The sequence below is a fragment of the Suillus subaureus genome (genome assembly GCF_016647635.1).
Source record: "Suillus subaureus strain MN1 chromosome Unknown BJ212scaffold_21, whole genome shotgun sequence".
NCBI classification, from domain to species: Eukaryota; Fungi; Basidiomycota; class Agaricomycetes; order Boletales; family Suillaceae; genus Suillus; species Suillus subaureus.
In genome coordinates this window covers 308,688-322,673 of record NW_024538577.1, presented here as the reverse complement: position 1 = coordinate 322,673, position 13,986 = coordinate 308,688, and the positions used below count along the sequence as shown (strand labels likewise).

General features: G+C 48.0%; 3 protein-coding genes across 3 annotated transcripts; 2 read left to right on the top strand and 1 right to left on the bottom strand.

The window, feature by feature from the left end:
- Positions 1 to 1,726: 1,726 nt before the first annotated feature.
- On the top strand, positions 1,727 to 2,269 carry BJ212DRAFT_1244930 (uncharacterized protein; the record flags this gene model as incomplete). Its single annotated transcript, XM_041329642.1, has 2 exons — positions 1,727 to 2,004; positions 2,098 to 2,269. Coding segments are annotated over 2 exons (450 nt in total), but the record flags the coding sequence as incomplete, so codon positions are not given.
- A 2,601-nt stretch (positions 2,270 to 4,870) lies between these two features.
- Positions 4,871 to 5,933, top strand: BJ212DRAFT_1482067 (uncharacterized protein; the record flags this gene model as incomplete). The annotated part of the gene is made up of 4 exons (XM_041340357.1): positions 4,871 to 4,999; positions 5,060 to 5,454; positions 5,503 to 5,599; positions 5,652 to 5,933. 4 exons carry the CDS (start codon positions 4,871 to 4,873, stop codon positions 5,931 to 5,933), a joined length of 903 nt encoding a protein of 300 aa, XP_041191784.1.
- Positions 5,934 to 10,611: 4,678 nt separating this feature from the next.
- BJ212DRAFT_365514 (uncharacterized protein) lies at positions 10,612 to 12,254 on the bottom strand. The gene is made up of 4 exons (XM_041343020.1): positions 11,995 to 12,254; positions 11,255 to 11,941; positions 11,120 to 11,201; positions 10,612 to 11,069 (listed from the first exon to the last, which is right to left on the bottom strand). Exons 1-4 carry the CDS (start codon positions 12,013 to 12,015, stop codon positions 10,708 to 10,710), a joined length of 1,152 nt encoding a protein of 383 aa, XP_041191783.1. The 5' UTR covers positions 12,016 to 12,254; the 3' UTR covers positions 10,612 to 10,707.
- Between the last annotated feature and the right edge of the window lie 1,732 nt (positions 12,255 to 13,986).

Sequence of the window (13,986 nt, the reverse complement as noted above, 5' to 3'; positions counted from 1 at the left end):
GCGGGCATTAGCAGATGCAGTCAAGACCGCGAATTCGCTCAAGAATACAGCGGATATCATCCAGCAGTGGCAGAGCCTTCTTGTCGAACCACTAGGGAAGTCAGCCGGGTCAATTGTGGGACCCATCGTGATCGTGATCGATGCACTAGACGAGAGCGGTGGAGTAGAGACACGAAAAGACCTCCTCCGTATTCTAGCTGGCAAACATCCAAACCCTGACGTTCCAAAAATTACAGACCTTCCTGGCAACTTCCGCTTCATCGTTACCTCTCGCCCACTTGATGACATCAATGATGAATTTCACGGTGTTCCGCATATTCGACAGATGTCGATGGATGATATTCCGCCAGCATTCACAGAGCGCGACATCCATGCTTACGTATCCAAGGAGTTGGAGCGGCTGGATTTCCAGGATAGAGAGTTCGCAGTCCTCGCTGAGAAAGCTGATGGCCTTTTCGAGTGGGCGCGTCTCGCTTGCGGATACATCAAAAAGTCCCATGTGGGGCTATCTCCAAAGGATTGCTACGAGACTGTGGTGTCACGTGATCCCGCCGAGAGAAACCCGCTATTGCACAACATGTATGACCTTGTTTTAACAGATATCATGCACGGGGATACATCTCTTTATACGCCGAATCAGCGTTTGACGAAGCTGGCAAGATTTCGCTCAGTGATGGGACAAATACTAGGCACAGCTGAACCCCTTCCTTTAGCTTCTCTGAAAGCCATGAGGTCCCATTTTCCAAACGAAGAGGACCATTTCGACGTGGAGCTTGTGGTAAAAAACATGGGCTCCCTCCTCAGCGGCACCACCAACCCAGATTTCCCAATCCGACCCCTCCACGCGTCCTTCCATGATTTCTTGACGGACAAAGAATCCAGTAAAGAATTTTTCATCGACCTCTCAAGGGCGCAACGCGACCTTGCATTCGCGTCACTTCGAGTGATGGAACACGGTCTTCGCTTCAATATCTGTGCTCTAAAGTCGTCGTATCTACCTAATAGCAAAGATCCCGGTCTACAAGAACGAATTCGGGAATGCATCTCCCCACATCTGTCATATTCATCTCGATTTTGGACGTCGCACGTACGATCCACCGCCTTAGACAAGGAACTCGCGAAAGAAGTGGAACTGTTATTCGACCACGAGCGGGTGTTTTTCTGGCTGGAGTCACTCGCCCTGACCAATGCGCTCAGCGGTGCGGTTGGTGCCCTTCCGCTCATTTCCCAGTGGCTAAAGGTGAGCACATTGCTACAAGGTGTCAGGTAAAGCGCTCATGGGCAACCACAGGGCCATCCGAAATTCAAAGATGTCTCGTCGACTGCAATGGACGTGCAGAGGTTCATCCAAGTCTTCGGCGGCATTATTTTATACAGCACACCACATCTGTACATATCAGCACTCTCATTCTCGCCTGCCAACTCTCCCCTATCGAGAAGGTTTTCTGCACGGTTTCCGAATACTCTTCGTGTGGCATCTGGACGTGATAGAAATTGGCCGGCTGTTCAGACCGTGCTCAGGGGGCACACTTCTGGAGTTTCGTTAGTCTCGTTCTCGCCGGACGGTACTCGCATCGTCACTGGTTCAAGGGATAAGACTGTTCGGCTGTGGGATGCAGGGACGGGGGAGCCAGTCGGTGAGCCCTTGCGGGGGCACACTGATTCAGTTTGGTCGGTCTCGTTCTCGCCGGACGGCACTCGCATCGTCACTGGTTCTTGGGATAACACTGTTCGGCTGTGGGATGCAGGGACGGGGGAGCCAGTCGGTCAGCCCTTGCGGGGGCACACTGATTCAGTTTGGTCGGTCTTGTTCTCGCCGGACGGCACTCGCATCGTCACTGGTTCAAGGGATAAGACTGTTCGGCTGTGGCATGCAGTGATGGGGCAGCCATCGCAACAGTGCGCTGAGTTAGGTCATCCAGCATTCTCAGATGAACATCGCACGATCGAAGCTGCCACTACCATGACATTGAACACTCCGAACAATCACTTCATTCGCTTCTCGTCCAACTCTATCCATGCGCTCTGCGACACTTCCGAGTTAATGGAGGGGGGATCCCATGACGACCGCAGTTCGACCCCCTTTGTCCTGGATAGTGACAGTGGATGGGTGACAGGACCCAAGCGTCGGCTGTTATTTTGGGTACCACCCGCTTCTCGACATTCATTTTGGAGCCCTGGAACTGCATTGGTGATACCCAGTGGTGCTGAGCTTGATTTGAGCCGCATGACACATGGACAACACTGGCAAAAGTGCCGAGAGGAGTGAGTCTTTTTGAAACCCTCCTCGTTCCTTGCGCTTACTAAAATCAACACTTGCAGACCTTAGTACCAACGATGATCGCAGCAATGTATCCATTATGAAGATTTCAGATGCAATTTACATGTGACCGAGTGTACAGTAGATCTTACTTCGTATTCTATTCTCTACCCAGCATATATCCTGAGTTTAGGGTTGTCCATGCGAGCTGACTGTGTAGCAGTACTCAAGATTTTCGTGCTAGTTCGTGAGAGCACGTAATGACGGACAAAGCATGCCGATTCCATCAGAGACGCAGTTGCGTGTGCCGTGGGTTGTGTTGAAGTGATGCATAGCATCGGTGCTTCCTCATAGCGAACTGAGAAACTGAACAGGATACCGTTGTTGCGGTCATCTGTGCACGTGGTCGTTCAAGTCGGGTACATTCAAAGTGGACTAAAAATCCGAGATAACAGGGTAGGATGGAACACGTAGTTCATCGCAAGTGTTCACTGCACAGTACAACCTGTAATCGCGATATCCGCGACGAAAGCGGTGAGAATGAGATTGCTATGAAATTGATGCGTGTAGGATGCAATGAAATGTAGGGCCTGAAAAAACAACTAGAGGGAAAAGCACTGAGCGAGAGCAAGCGGACGGGGGATGAAATCGAGGCGATACGAAGAGTAGAGGCTAACATGGGAAGTTCCGGCACGATAGATGACATTGAATTGAGGGTGATATTGGACGCAGGTGCATCATGGTGTCACAACGGACATCCTCGTCAAGGAGCTCTTCGGTAGTCGGTCCCTGGAGACTCAACAAGAAGAGTATACAATTGAGTTCCATTAGTAAGTCTGCATTGAACTCGCGATAAATGTGTGACGATGTGAATCTCTGCATATGAGACTAGGAGAAGTAGACGCGACTCATCATTGGATGGTGCATGCTGACAATTTCCGTAGCCTTTCCGATGCAAAAATAGGAGGGCTCAGCGTACTATGCCGTGTCTTCATTTCCGCAGAGGCGTGAACACATATGCGAACGATCGCAGTTGGAGGAGAGAATATCAGGGTCTTGATATCATGTCTGCGAAGTTTAACGCACGAGTCGTACTTTGAGAGGAACTGTTATTTGGATCAGATGACAAGGCCACGGGACAGTTGATCGTCTAAGGTCTGCCTAGGGAAGATGGAGGATATGTTTATAGAAAGAAAGGCGATTGAGGTACTTACCACAGTTGAGATGAGGCCGCGCACCTGACAGATATGAGGCAGTTGTGTATAATCTATACTCACTGCATCCCAATTTCCTAGTTCCTTGACGACTATCTGGACGCACCTCAAGTACAGTTCGGCGAGTTTTGATTTCAACTGGTGCAAGACTCGATTAGAGTTTCGATTGTTTGGGAGTGTTTGGTTAGCCTTTGGACGTCTCGGCTGACAGTGTTTTACCTTTAATGTGTCGCCCGCCGCTCTTCGTGAACGATGACTGGATGCAGATTAATCGTCTTTCTGCTGGAATTCAGCCTGAAATACTCACTTTGATCGATCAGATCTTTCAAATCACACTTCTGCAATGTCCATCGAGCACGAATGCGATCATTATATATGTCCACCAAGTTCTTCCGCTCGCTCATTCCGGTCCTCTAATAGCATGACTCTAGTCTCGAACTCTAGCTCCTACAGCAAGGCATGAGCATTAATGTTACAGGAAAGGTGAAGACCTCGTTCACCGCTCAGCAAGCAATTGGACCTTGCATTATCAGTCCATTATTGTTTTCGCTCTTTCAAGTTTTCTGCAGATCGGTGCGACGGGCGGGTGATTGATCATTGATCATTACCGAGCGGTGCTGGACAAGCGAGGTACGTTAAGTGTACTCGAATTTAGTTCTGCCGCTCATAACCGGCAAAACAGGCAAAACTTTAGGCGCCCAGCTAGGCTATGTGGACTAGCCTATGTGTACGACATGTCACATTCCTAACGATGTTGTCTCGTCCTGGCATCCGTCACCCTCGCCTTTTCAACTCTTCCCAGCGTCTGCGGCTTTTACGGCGCTGTGGTTTCCCTGAGGTTTGCACGAATTTTGCCGAGTGTTTCGAATGTGTCAACTGAGAGAATGCCCTTGTTACTGCAAAGAACTTCAGTGGGTGGATTTCGGATTGTCACGACCCTGGATTTGAGCACCTAATGATCGATAGGTTATGAGTGTCACCGCAATATTCTCGTTCCAGGCGCTCGAAATTGTCGTTGATCGGTAATGCGAGGGGGCGCCCTCCAGCATGCACCATCTTACTAAGTCAGGGACGTCGGTCTTGACGTTCTCTTGAATTCAGATATGTTATCAGAGATCCAAATCACATCTCCACGAGTCTCGGATACCCTGGAGTTCTGCCAGGTTCGGCCACCCCGCTTTCGTGTGAGTTCTGCCGCGGAGCAGGCACAACCAGTTTTGCCAAACCGGTCGGCAACACTCCTGAGCTCTACCAACAATACGAGCTGTACGTCGTACACTTCTCCTATTTTGGAGCCAAAGCTCCTAGGAATGATAAAAGGTCACCTATAAGGCTACGACTCTATTGTACACCCTCTTGTTGAACTTGCGGACACCGAGAACCTACCTTCAACAAGATGGCTACGCCCACAGTTTCAACCTTCGTTGGTTATGTGATCCTGCAGCCCATCATCGTGGGGATGAGCACTGCTGTGCTCTCTTCCTTCTTGTCCTACGAAATCGCTGGACAGGTTGACTGGAGGCCGGTAAGCCTTCTGTTTGTTGATTCCAGGCCTTACAGTCTTTCTAATTACATAGCGTAAAAGATCACCGTATGCTCGACATGTGACATTCTTACTGGCAGTTTTGACCACCTGAAAGATCAAGAAGTTGTCATCGGTGCCCTGGATGCGGCTGCCACGAGGCGCTTTACCCCCCTGCTCCGCCTTGCTCGTATTTTTCTGGCGTTAAATGCGTCGCTGCTTGTTATGGCTTTATGTCGAAGTCCATCAGAAGTGACATTCATCACCGTGGTTTTTACTGCCCCCGCTTTCCTGTGGGCGACGCCGCTTGATCTTCAGCGGATCGGCAGGTTATTGAGGAAATTCATACGGGAAAATTATGATCAAGAAGTGGAATATGATTCACCCAGATCTAAGGAACCATTCATCATCAAACGAATTCCTGGCGTGAAAGCTATATTGGATGGTATCATTCTGAGGTACGTGCTGTCGCATTTGACCATTTGTTGTTTTTGACTTGAAGATAGTTGTATGCCTTTCTTCGTCGTCCACTCAGCACTCCAGCTATCATGGCAATCAGCCTATAACACACCCCCATGGATGGTCAATCGCATTTGTCATTGTGTAACACGATTTTCTTCTTGTGAATGAACTCCCAACTTACGGTCTTTTAAAGATTATGGCCGATGTACGTGACTATGACGAGGACAAGAAGACTGGAGTCCCGACCATACCCATTCTTCTAGGGTCTCCCCTTAAGACCCGAGTAGTCTTGACTGCCGTTCAAGCAGTTATGATGGCCTTCCTCCATAATCCATTCATTGTAGGGAGTTCCTGCTTCGCAATTGCTCTTGTTTGGATTCTAGGGAAAGATTCTCCGAAAGCTTACTTCCGTTTCAGTCTTCACTCACAGTCGATATTCATTATCATGTACGCTATTATGTTCGTTTTGCTCTAGAACATCTGTAACGCTCGCCAAAAGCCATTGTCTAATATTAGTTACCATCACCAATATTCTCGTTGGCACCTGTTGGCACACTTGATCTTATCCCATATGTTTTCTCCCTTATTCCATCACATCCCTTATTCTACAGTATATAAACTCGCCTTGATCTACTGCTTGAGTAGCCGACCCTTTCCCCCCGAATACACGCTTAGTTCGGCCAGTTTACCCTGTTTAATTCCCAAATCTCCAATTCTCGCGACTCGCGTGAACGTTACGCCACAACCTCTTATAGCGCACATCGAATACGCACACAAATATCGTAGCGCTGGCCAATACTCGAGCAACTATCGAGCTGATGAGCACTGAAGCATCTGATGTACCCGAATAAAAGCATCATTTGTATTTGCTACGCTTGAGCTGGTGTCGGAGTTCGAAAACAAACAGAAATGTCCCAAGTACGGTCCTGAAGACACTGCCGCTTCACTAGTCAGCTGAGTGGGCGCCTGGCCAGTTAAAATTTACTACACATGTCATATATTGTGTTTCCCAAACATAATTGAGAATACATATCAATCAGTACCACGACGAAACTTTGGAATCCAAACAGCATTCTCAACCTCCCTACAACGTCATGGAGCATTTCTTATACTACACCGCCACCAGTCGACATGGGTGCGTGCTCCTGGAAAGCAATTGTAGTCATACCAGTTGCATCGTTGAAATCAGCCACGAGCTTAGTGCTGTGCTCTCGAACGCTAAGGACAAGCCGCGGTCCCAGCAAAAACATCTGCAAAAGCGCAGAGATTAGTCAAATACCGTAATAAAGCTCATCTCCCGCGGAACTTCCGTTCTGCACAGTTGAGGAGCAGTCAGATGCATGTGAGTCAGCTATGGATGAGCGTACCGGCAGATTTGGAGAGAGGAAGCTAATGTGGAAGGAAGCAACGGCAGCAAAGCTAGAACGTGCGGAACTTCAGCGTTAAGAAGATATGTCACTCCAAGAAATTACGAGCTCACCTTGCAAAGTAAAATACATGACTTTTTATTAACACCGTGAAACAGTCCTCAATATCGATCCTTGATATCGTCCGGAATGCTTATAGCGATCCGGACTGCAAGATACAATGCGAGGGCTTCCCATACAGTGCCAAGTATCCAAGTGACGGCTGATAGAAGTAGGCTGTTTCCCCCGTAATTGCACTGACAGGTACCGGAGAGGATGCGCTCCTCTGTTATTTGTCTTATGAGCCTGACTCTGTGAGGTCCATCGTGCATTACCAAAGCTTACCTCCTGTAAGATGCAAGCTTTGTACTACCGTGATTACTCCGCTGGTGATCGTCACGGCAAGGAAAAATACAACGAGAAAGATGAGCATCTTCCTCGATCGCTGATACATGGCATGCAGCCGGGTGATCATGATCACTTGCATGATGTTTCAGCCAGGCTAATAACACTAGTGATGCACTGAAGCTAAGTAGCTCACCGCCTAGGATGATGTTTGCGATGGTGAACATCCACCATTGTTCGAAATCAAAAACAGTGCCTGAAAAACACAATCAATGATGAGTATTATAGGGGACCAAGTCCAATCTCACAGCTGTTCAGATATTACATTTAATCAACAATGTCGAGAATATCGCTCACCCCTAAATGGGTGAATTGAGCGAATTGGACTGTAATGGTACGCATTGCTCGGATCACTCACAGCATCTGTCACGGAGAGTGTCGTGATACCTGCTACATGCCACAGTTTGGTACATGTGGGAAGAACGAAAAGTGGGAGAGACACACCGGCACATTGATCCTGGTTACGAGAGATAGGCTTGTTAGCACAGTGCCAACGTGTCGACCACGTAAACATACACAGAGTATATTATTCCACCGTAGCGCAGCTAGGACGTCTTAAGGTAAACGCACTTCCCAATTATAACTTGGTAAGGTATGTACACCGAGATATAAGACACTCATGAGGGACCAGCGTCGTTTCTATCTCAAATTCATACCGTAAATCATTCGGTTGTCCTTCTAACATAGCACTGTGCTCACCCAGACCAGTTCAAACTATAGGACTATTAGTAGTGAGACGGTCGCTCTATCAATGACAACACCTACCTCTTGTTCGAATGTGAGTGCTTGGGAGTAACATAGAAACATCAGGAACTTCCTCAGTAACTAGCAACCCGACTGTGTTTTGCTCACCCCAATCATATATCACCGCAACAGTGGACGCAACTGCGGAAATAATTACTAGAAGTCAATGATAGAACCAACATCAACCGGCTTGCTTGGGCCACGAACCTGTATAATAGCTTTCAACGCGATCAAATTCGATAGTCGGCCACCAGTTGGGATCGTTTGAGACTAGGGTCATATTGAAGGAGAGCGGGGTCAATGAGTGGCGGACTCAAATACCTGAGTAGTGAGCACTCACGAGTACTAATAGTAATCATGAAACACGATGATGCCATCATAATATGGCTATAGATCGCGAAGCTTAGCCCAACTTCTTGATGGAATTTCGGCTAGGAAAAGCTAGTGGGCGTGATATAAACACCACGTTTCAAATTTGAAACCTTTTCGTGGTTTCGTCAGCGATTCTAGTAGCAACTTGTCCCTAATGCCGTTCTCGACAGCTTCTTGCATTTGCGGCCGGCTCATCAGGGAAATGCTGTAAAATCGTTGTCGGAGAGCAATAACAAGCACCAGCGCGACATGATAAGTTATACGATAATCTATCATTGGTCACAATATGTTGGAGGACAATGATGACTATCCTTCGTAGTAACTCTCAGTCTGCTAATGGAAGGTGCAATGGGGGCTACGAAAGGTTTGTCAAATTCAGTTGGTAAGACTCATCTACAAAATAAGTAGACAGCTAAGGAGTCTTGGAAAATGCTGGATGATCTTAGATGATACATGAACTTGTAAAGAGCTAGATGAGACTTGCTATTTAGCAACTTGAGCAAGGTTTAGCGTCTCCGCATTCAAGCAATATGTCCGCATCAACCCACCTCATCCGAACGTCAGTGCTTGAGAATAACACAAGAACATCAATCATTTCCGCAGTAAGTACTGTGACCACCTCGCTCACCCAATCGTATCACCGCAACAGAGGATGCAACTGCGAAACCAATCAAAAATAGAGCAACAGATATCCATCTGGCTAGCTTCGCGAACCTGAATAATAGTCACCATCACGATAATCTTGGGTTGGCGGCTACGACCTCGGGTCCTTTGCAAAGGCAGTCATATTTGAAGGATTGGTGTCAGTGTGTAGTGAAGTCTCTGTGGACACATAATGATGCTGTTCTATGTGAAAATATGATCATCTAGCGCTTCAATCGGTTCTGAATCCTGATTGACCGCAGTAAGTTTATTGTCTCATGAAATCAAGTCCATGAAGTCACTTGCCTATAAATCTGTTTTGAAAAGCTGTTTGTGCTGCAGCTCGCTGTCAAGGATACCAGGACACCGTGAGTTTTTTCCAAGGCTGTCCTCGAGAGGTTCAGCAGCCTTGAGTCCACCGCGTCAGCAGGATCATCCAAAACCCTTGACACAGGCCTAAATCGACCAGGATCCTCCCACCACCAGAAAGGTCGACAGCAGGAAACTTAGGGCATCGTTAGTGTTAAATGTAAGTGATAATTGGTCACATCTATGGGATTTGAAGCTTTCCAGAAGTGGTAGAAATTTTGCAGTTAAGTCTTGATCGAATTCAAGTCGGAAGATGATAATGACCGCACTAGCCCTCCGAGGCATGGTAAGGTTCAATAAATGAAGCGAGAAATATTCTAGTCGACTCTTCGGCCTGTAGGCTGTCGAAAACGGCTCGACCTCGGTGACGTCTGGAGCGGGGTAGACAGTCTAAGCAAAACAATTAATGTCATGGGAATGCTGGTCGACAACTTGAAGAAACTGTCGTCTTTCTAGAGGTACTATGCAGTAGTAAGCAAATAGAGGCTCCGAGGTGCACGCATCGCGTAGTCATCTGAATCTACATCAACTCCGTTGACCAAGGATGCATTATGACAAAAGCAGGATAAAACTCCGGAAATGTATTTTCAATTCCTTTCATGGACGAATCATCAAAACATTCAATCCAAACATGCGTGAGCAGGCAAAGAACTTTATCATCAACAAGGATTAATCAGTAAATACAAGAATACGCAAACCAGGAGGTGCGAGTCAGGAAAACAGGTAACGTAGATATCAAGTATGATTAGCAAACTGATGGGGCCATTCGGTCTTCTAAAGCAGGTCGAAATTCGTTTCGGGTGAGCATCGGGTAGTGGGTGGCATCGTGGCAGTGTCGTGAGTGTCATGAAATGTTCTAATGGCGTCGTAGCGTCAAGAATGTTGTGGGCCATAGGGGTTAGCATTGGTCGTGAGTATCGTGAAATGGTGTTGTCCGAGAGCGTCGTGGCGTCGTTTGTGTGCTGTCTTGAGTGTCGTGATTGGTCTTACTTGGTGGTGTCGTGGCGTTTGAATTGTCATGCGTGTCATTAAATGGTCGTGATGGTGTCGTACTCTTATCGTCGGCTTGTGGCCCATGTTAAGCAAGTTTTGAATGTCATGGGCCATAGTGATTAGCATTGTCTGTCGTGAGTGTCATGAGATGGTCTTTGTCTAAGCGTTGTAACGTTGTTTGTGTACTGTCTCCACTGTTGTGAGTGGTCCTGCTTGATAGTGTCGTGAGATTTGTAGCGTAATGTATGTCATGATGGTGTCGTATTCTTCTCGTCAGTCTGTAGCCTGTGACTTTGGTGGCTTCTTGCAGGGTCGTTGTTAGTAGGTGGTGGTTGTCAGTGTTGTAGTTAATAGCGAAGCCGCGGCGGGCGTAAGATGCTGGGGATGTTGGGAAGTGCATCGCCAGGGTAGTGAAGGTAGAAAGGTGGTGGTGGCTGGAATCGCGGCTGCGACTGCATTTGTTCGATGGCAAAGTGACGCAAGGCGGGCCTTGATTCGCGAACCAGGCTCCAAAATTGACAACGCGTCGAATGTAAGAGAGACCGGCGATCCTGGCGACGTTCGATGATTGCCAGCCAGCATCGAGGTGAGCCCCACCTCCGTCATGGCAGTGACCCATGCGTCACTGACGTCTGCTTTGTCGACACGGATCCGTTCGCAGACTTGCGTAAGGTGGCCAACTAGTAGTACTGAAATCAATAAGGTATGACCGTGAAGAGAAATGACTGACTGATTCTGTCAGCGTGTCGCTGAAGGCGAGAATGCACGATGCTGTGGCAAGCAGCGTTCATTCGCAAAGACATAGGTTTGCGCTAATGAAATATGATGAGTATCATACGGAGTCTGGTATTGAAAACATTCGTACCTTCTGCCACCTGAGTTTGCATGGGCATGACTTCTTAGACTGACATGGAAACACTGTAGGAAGAGGAGTGAGTCGATCGGCAGCGAATTTAGTAATGAGTATCAGGGGCTTTAGCCAGGAGGCACTAGCCTTGGTCTTGTGAGTTAACACGTCAGTGGAATGGGCGGAGCCAGAAGGGTTATTCACAGACAACAACGTTGGGAGGCTACCAAGTGGAGCAAGTAGCCAAAGGTTCAACGGATGAGGGAGCGTTGTGGATAGGGAGGGCATTGTCGATAACGAAAGCATTGTCGACAGTGAGAGCTGGCGCGCGTGGGCGTAGATGTGGCATTCAATGTCTTTCGTGTCCACTGGCAATGCCTCATCAGTGCCAGTGAAGATGCCCTCTGAGTGTTTGAAGTTGTCATTGGGGACTATGGACAGACTACTGTGCAGGGAATTGACGGTCTTCGTCGTCTGAAGCAAGGCGTCCATGAGGTGTACAGATCTGGGGATGGAATGGTTAGTAATAGGCGTAGGCGTTGTCCGACATTTGTCGTTTAACAGGACAAGCGGCCGAATATACGGCGTACAGAAGGGGCTAGTGATGTCGATAGTTGTGCTTGGGGCTGGGATGTTGACGTGGTCGTTGTTCGAAGTAGTGTGTGCTGGTACTTGCATCCCGAGGTGTGGCATAACATAGTTGCCCTGTAGTGATCCAAATGTTAGGCAACGGCAAATTTATGTATGATACTTCATACCTTGTCAGAGAAGACGTCCATTGAATCATCGTCGCTGGCGACCAGAGTAGTTTCGGATGCGATTGAGAGTCGTTTACAAATGGCGAGATTCGGCAAATCGAGGGTAGTAGTGATGTCACAGGGCGTTGATTCCAGTACAGGTGACGATAAATAATGTTGAAATGGTACCAAGACGTCCTTCAAGCGGTCGTCGTCGCAGGCTACAAGGGCAGCATCCGGTGTGATAGAGGCGCTTACAATTGGGGAAGTATGGCAAATCGAGAGTATTAGTAGTGATGTCGCAGGGCGTTGTTGATCTGAATACAGGTGACGATGACGGTGAAGATAACTGAAATGATAGAAAAAACTTCTGGACTAGAACTGGCCATACAGAATTCGCGGGCGGGTGACAATCCGGAGTGCCCTGATGTAGCTTGTATGCCGGGCACGCAGTTCCGAGCAGCCTGGGTGCTGTCGGGACGACATCGGGAATGTGCCCGCCAGCGGAGGGCGCACTGGCATCATTGCTCAGATAAATAGATGCGGCTTCGTCGGCGGCTAGGATCAAGATAATTGTCGACTTGAACGCCGACAGGACGAGGCCGGCGGAGACCTTCCTTGGTCCAGATCGGATTGGACGGAGAACCGTTTCCTCGAAGAACGCTACCGAGATAAAGCCCGTAATGGCTAGGCGCGAAACAATGTAGAAGGTAGTAGAAATCATAATATTGGCAGAATATCGTTTGAAGGTACGGCGTGCTGTTGGCGTGCTGGCAAGATATTCGACGGGGCGATTCCAAGATGTCCCGCGTTATTTACACCGGTCACGATATTTGTGCGTGCTTGCCCACTGGATAAACAAACCCGATCGCGACGCGTCAGTCACGTGCTGCAAAATCAACCTATGCATGCATTGTCTTGGAAAGTTAGAAACGCGGTAGAGATTGTCGATCGCTTTCCTCATATACAGACTATTAGCTTGTTATGTCCAACCCAGAATTTTGCCCCACCTTCGAAGTGATCGGCTCAGGCTATCTCGGAATGACCACCACCTTCAAGCTGTAAGACACTTGTCCGATGCGAGCCTCCCAGTCAGTCCATCCCGCCCTACTACCCCATCGAAGATTTTCATTGTCAAGCGTCGCAAGGTAGACAGGTATGATCATGATGTAGCGTCGTTCTCGAACACTAATACATCTTGTTCGTTTCCAGCGCGTGAAGAATTAGTTGGTTTCTAATATGGATCTGACCGATTCGTCTTGAACGACGTGATACAACCATCGCAATTCCGTGTCTTTTTTTTTCGAAATTGGGTCCTTGTTTCTTGTTTCTTGTTCTCGGTATGTGTTTATTAATGTCACTTGCAACAGAACGTTTGAATACTTTCCAAAAGACGATGGTTCTTCGGCCTAGATTGATCATCGGACAATGCATGCATCATCTCGGGTACATAGATCCTCCAAACGATCCTACGTCCATTTTAACGCATCCGCTAGTGTTATTTTTGCATTCGGGGAGCTCGTCAAAGCTGACTATAACGGACACATCAATTCGTGACTGCTCATTACGAGGTGTGGTGTCGATGATTCGATCTTCTGGGAAAACCGTTCGAGGTGGATTGCATGCACTAGCTTGCATCTGTTCCAGTCCGACCCGTGGTACCTTGTTGTTGATGGTCGAGGCTTTACCGACGCTATGGATCCGCTAGTGTAAAGCGTGGAGGGCCTTACTCATGCGCAGTGCAAGCGCACCTCTGTCACGACTCACGACGGCCTTTCTCTATTTACCATCTACAAATTACAATACAAACACGGCACAAGTGCGCGACCAGTGTATTTGTCCCATCGAGCTTCTCAAGTACCAACACTTTCTTGCAACTGATGGGCGTAGTATGCAACAGTGGACGATCAAATATAGTAGCCCCGGACGTAGCCCTGCTTCCATAAAAGATCTTATTGATCTGACCAGGGGGCCGGCCAGAACCATGAAAAGTAACATCTCTAAAGGAGACTT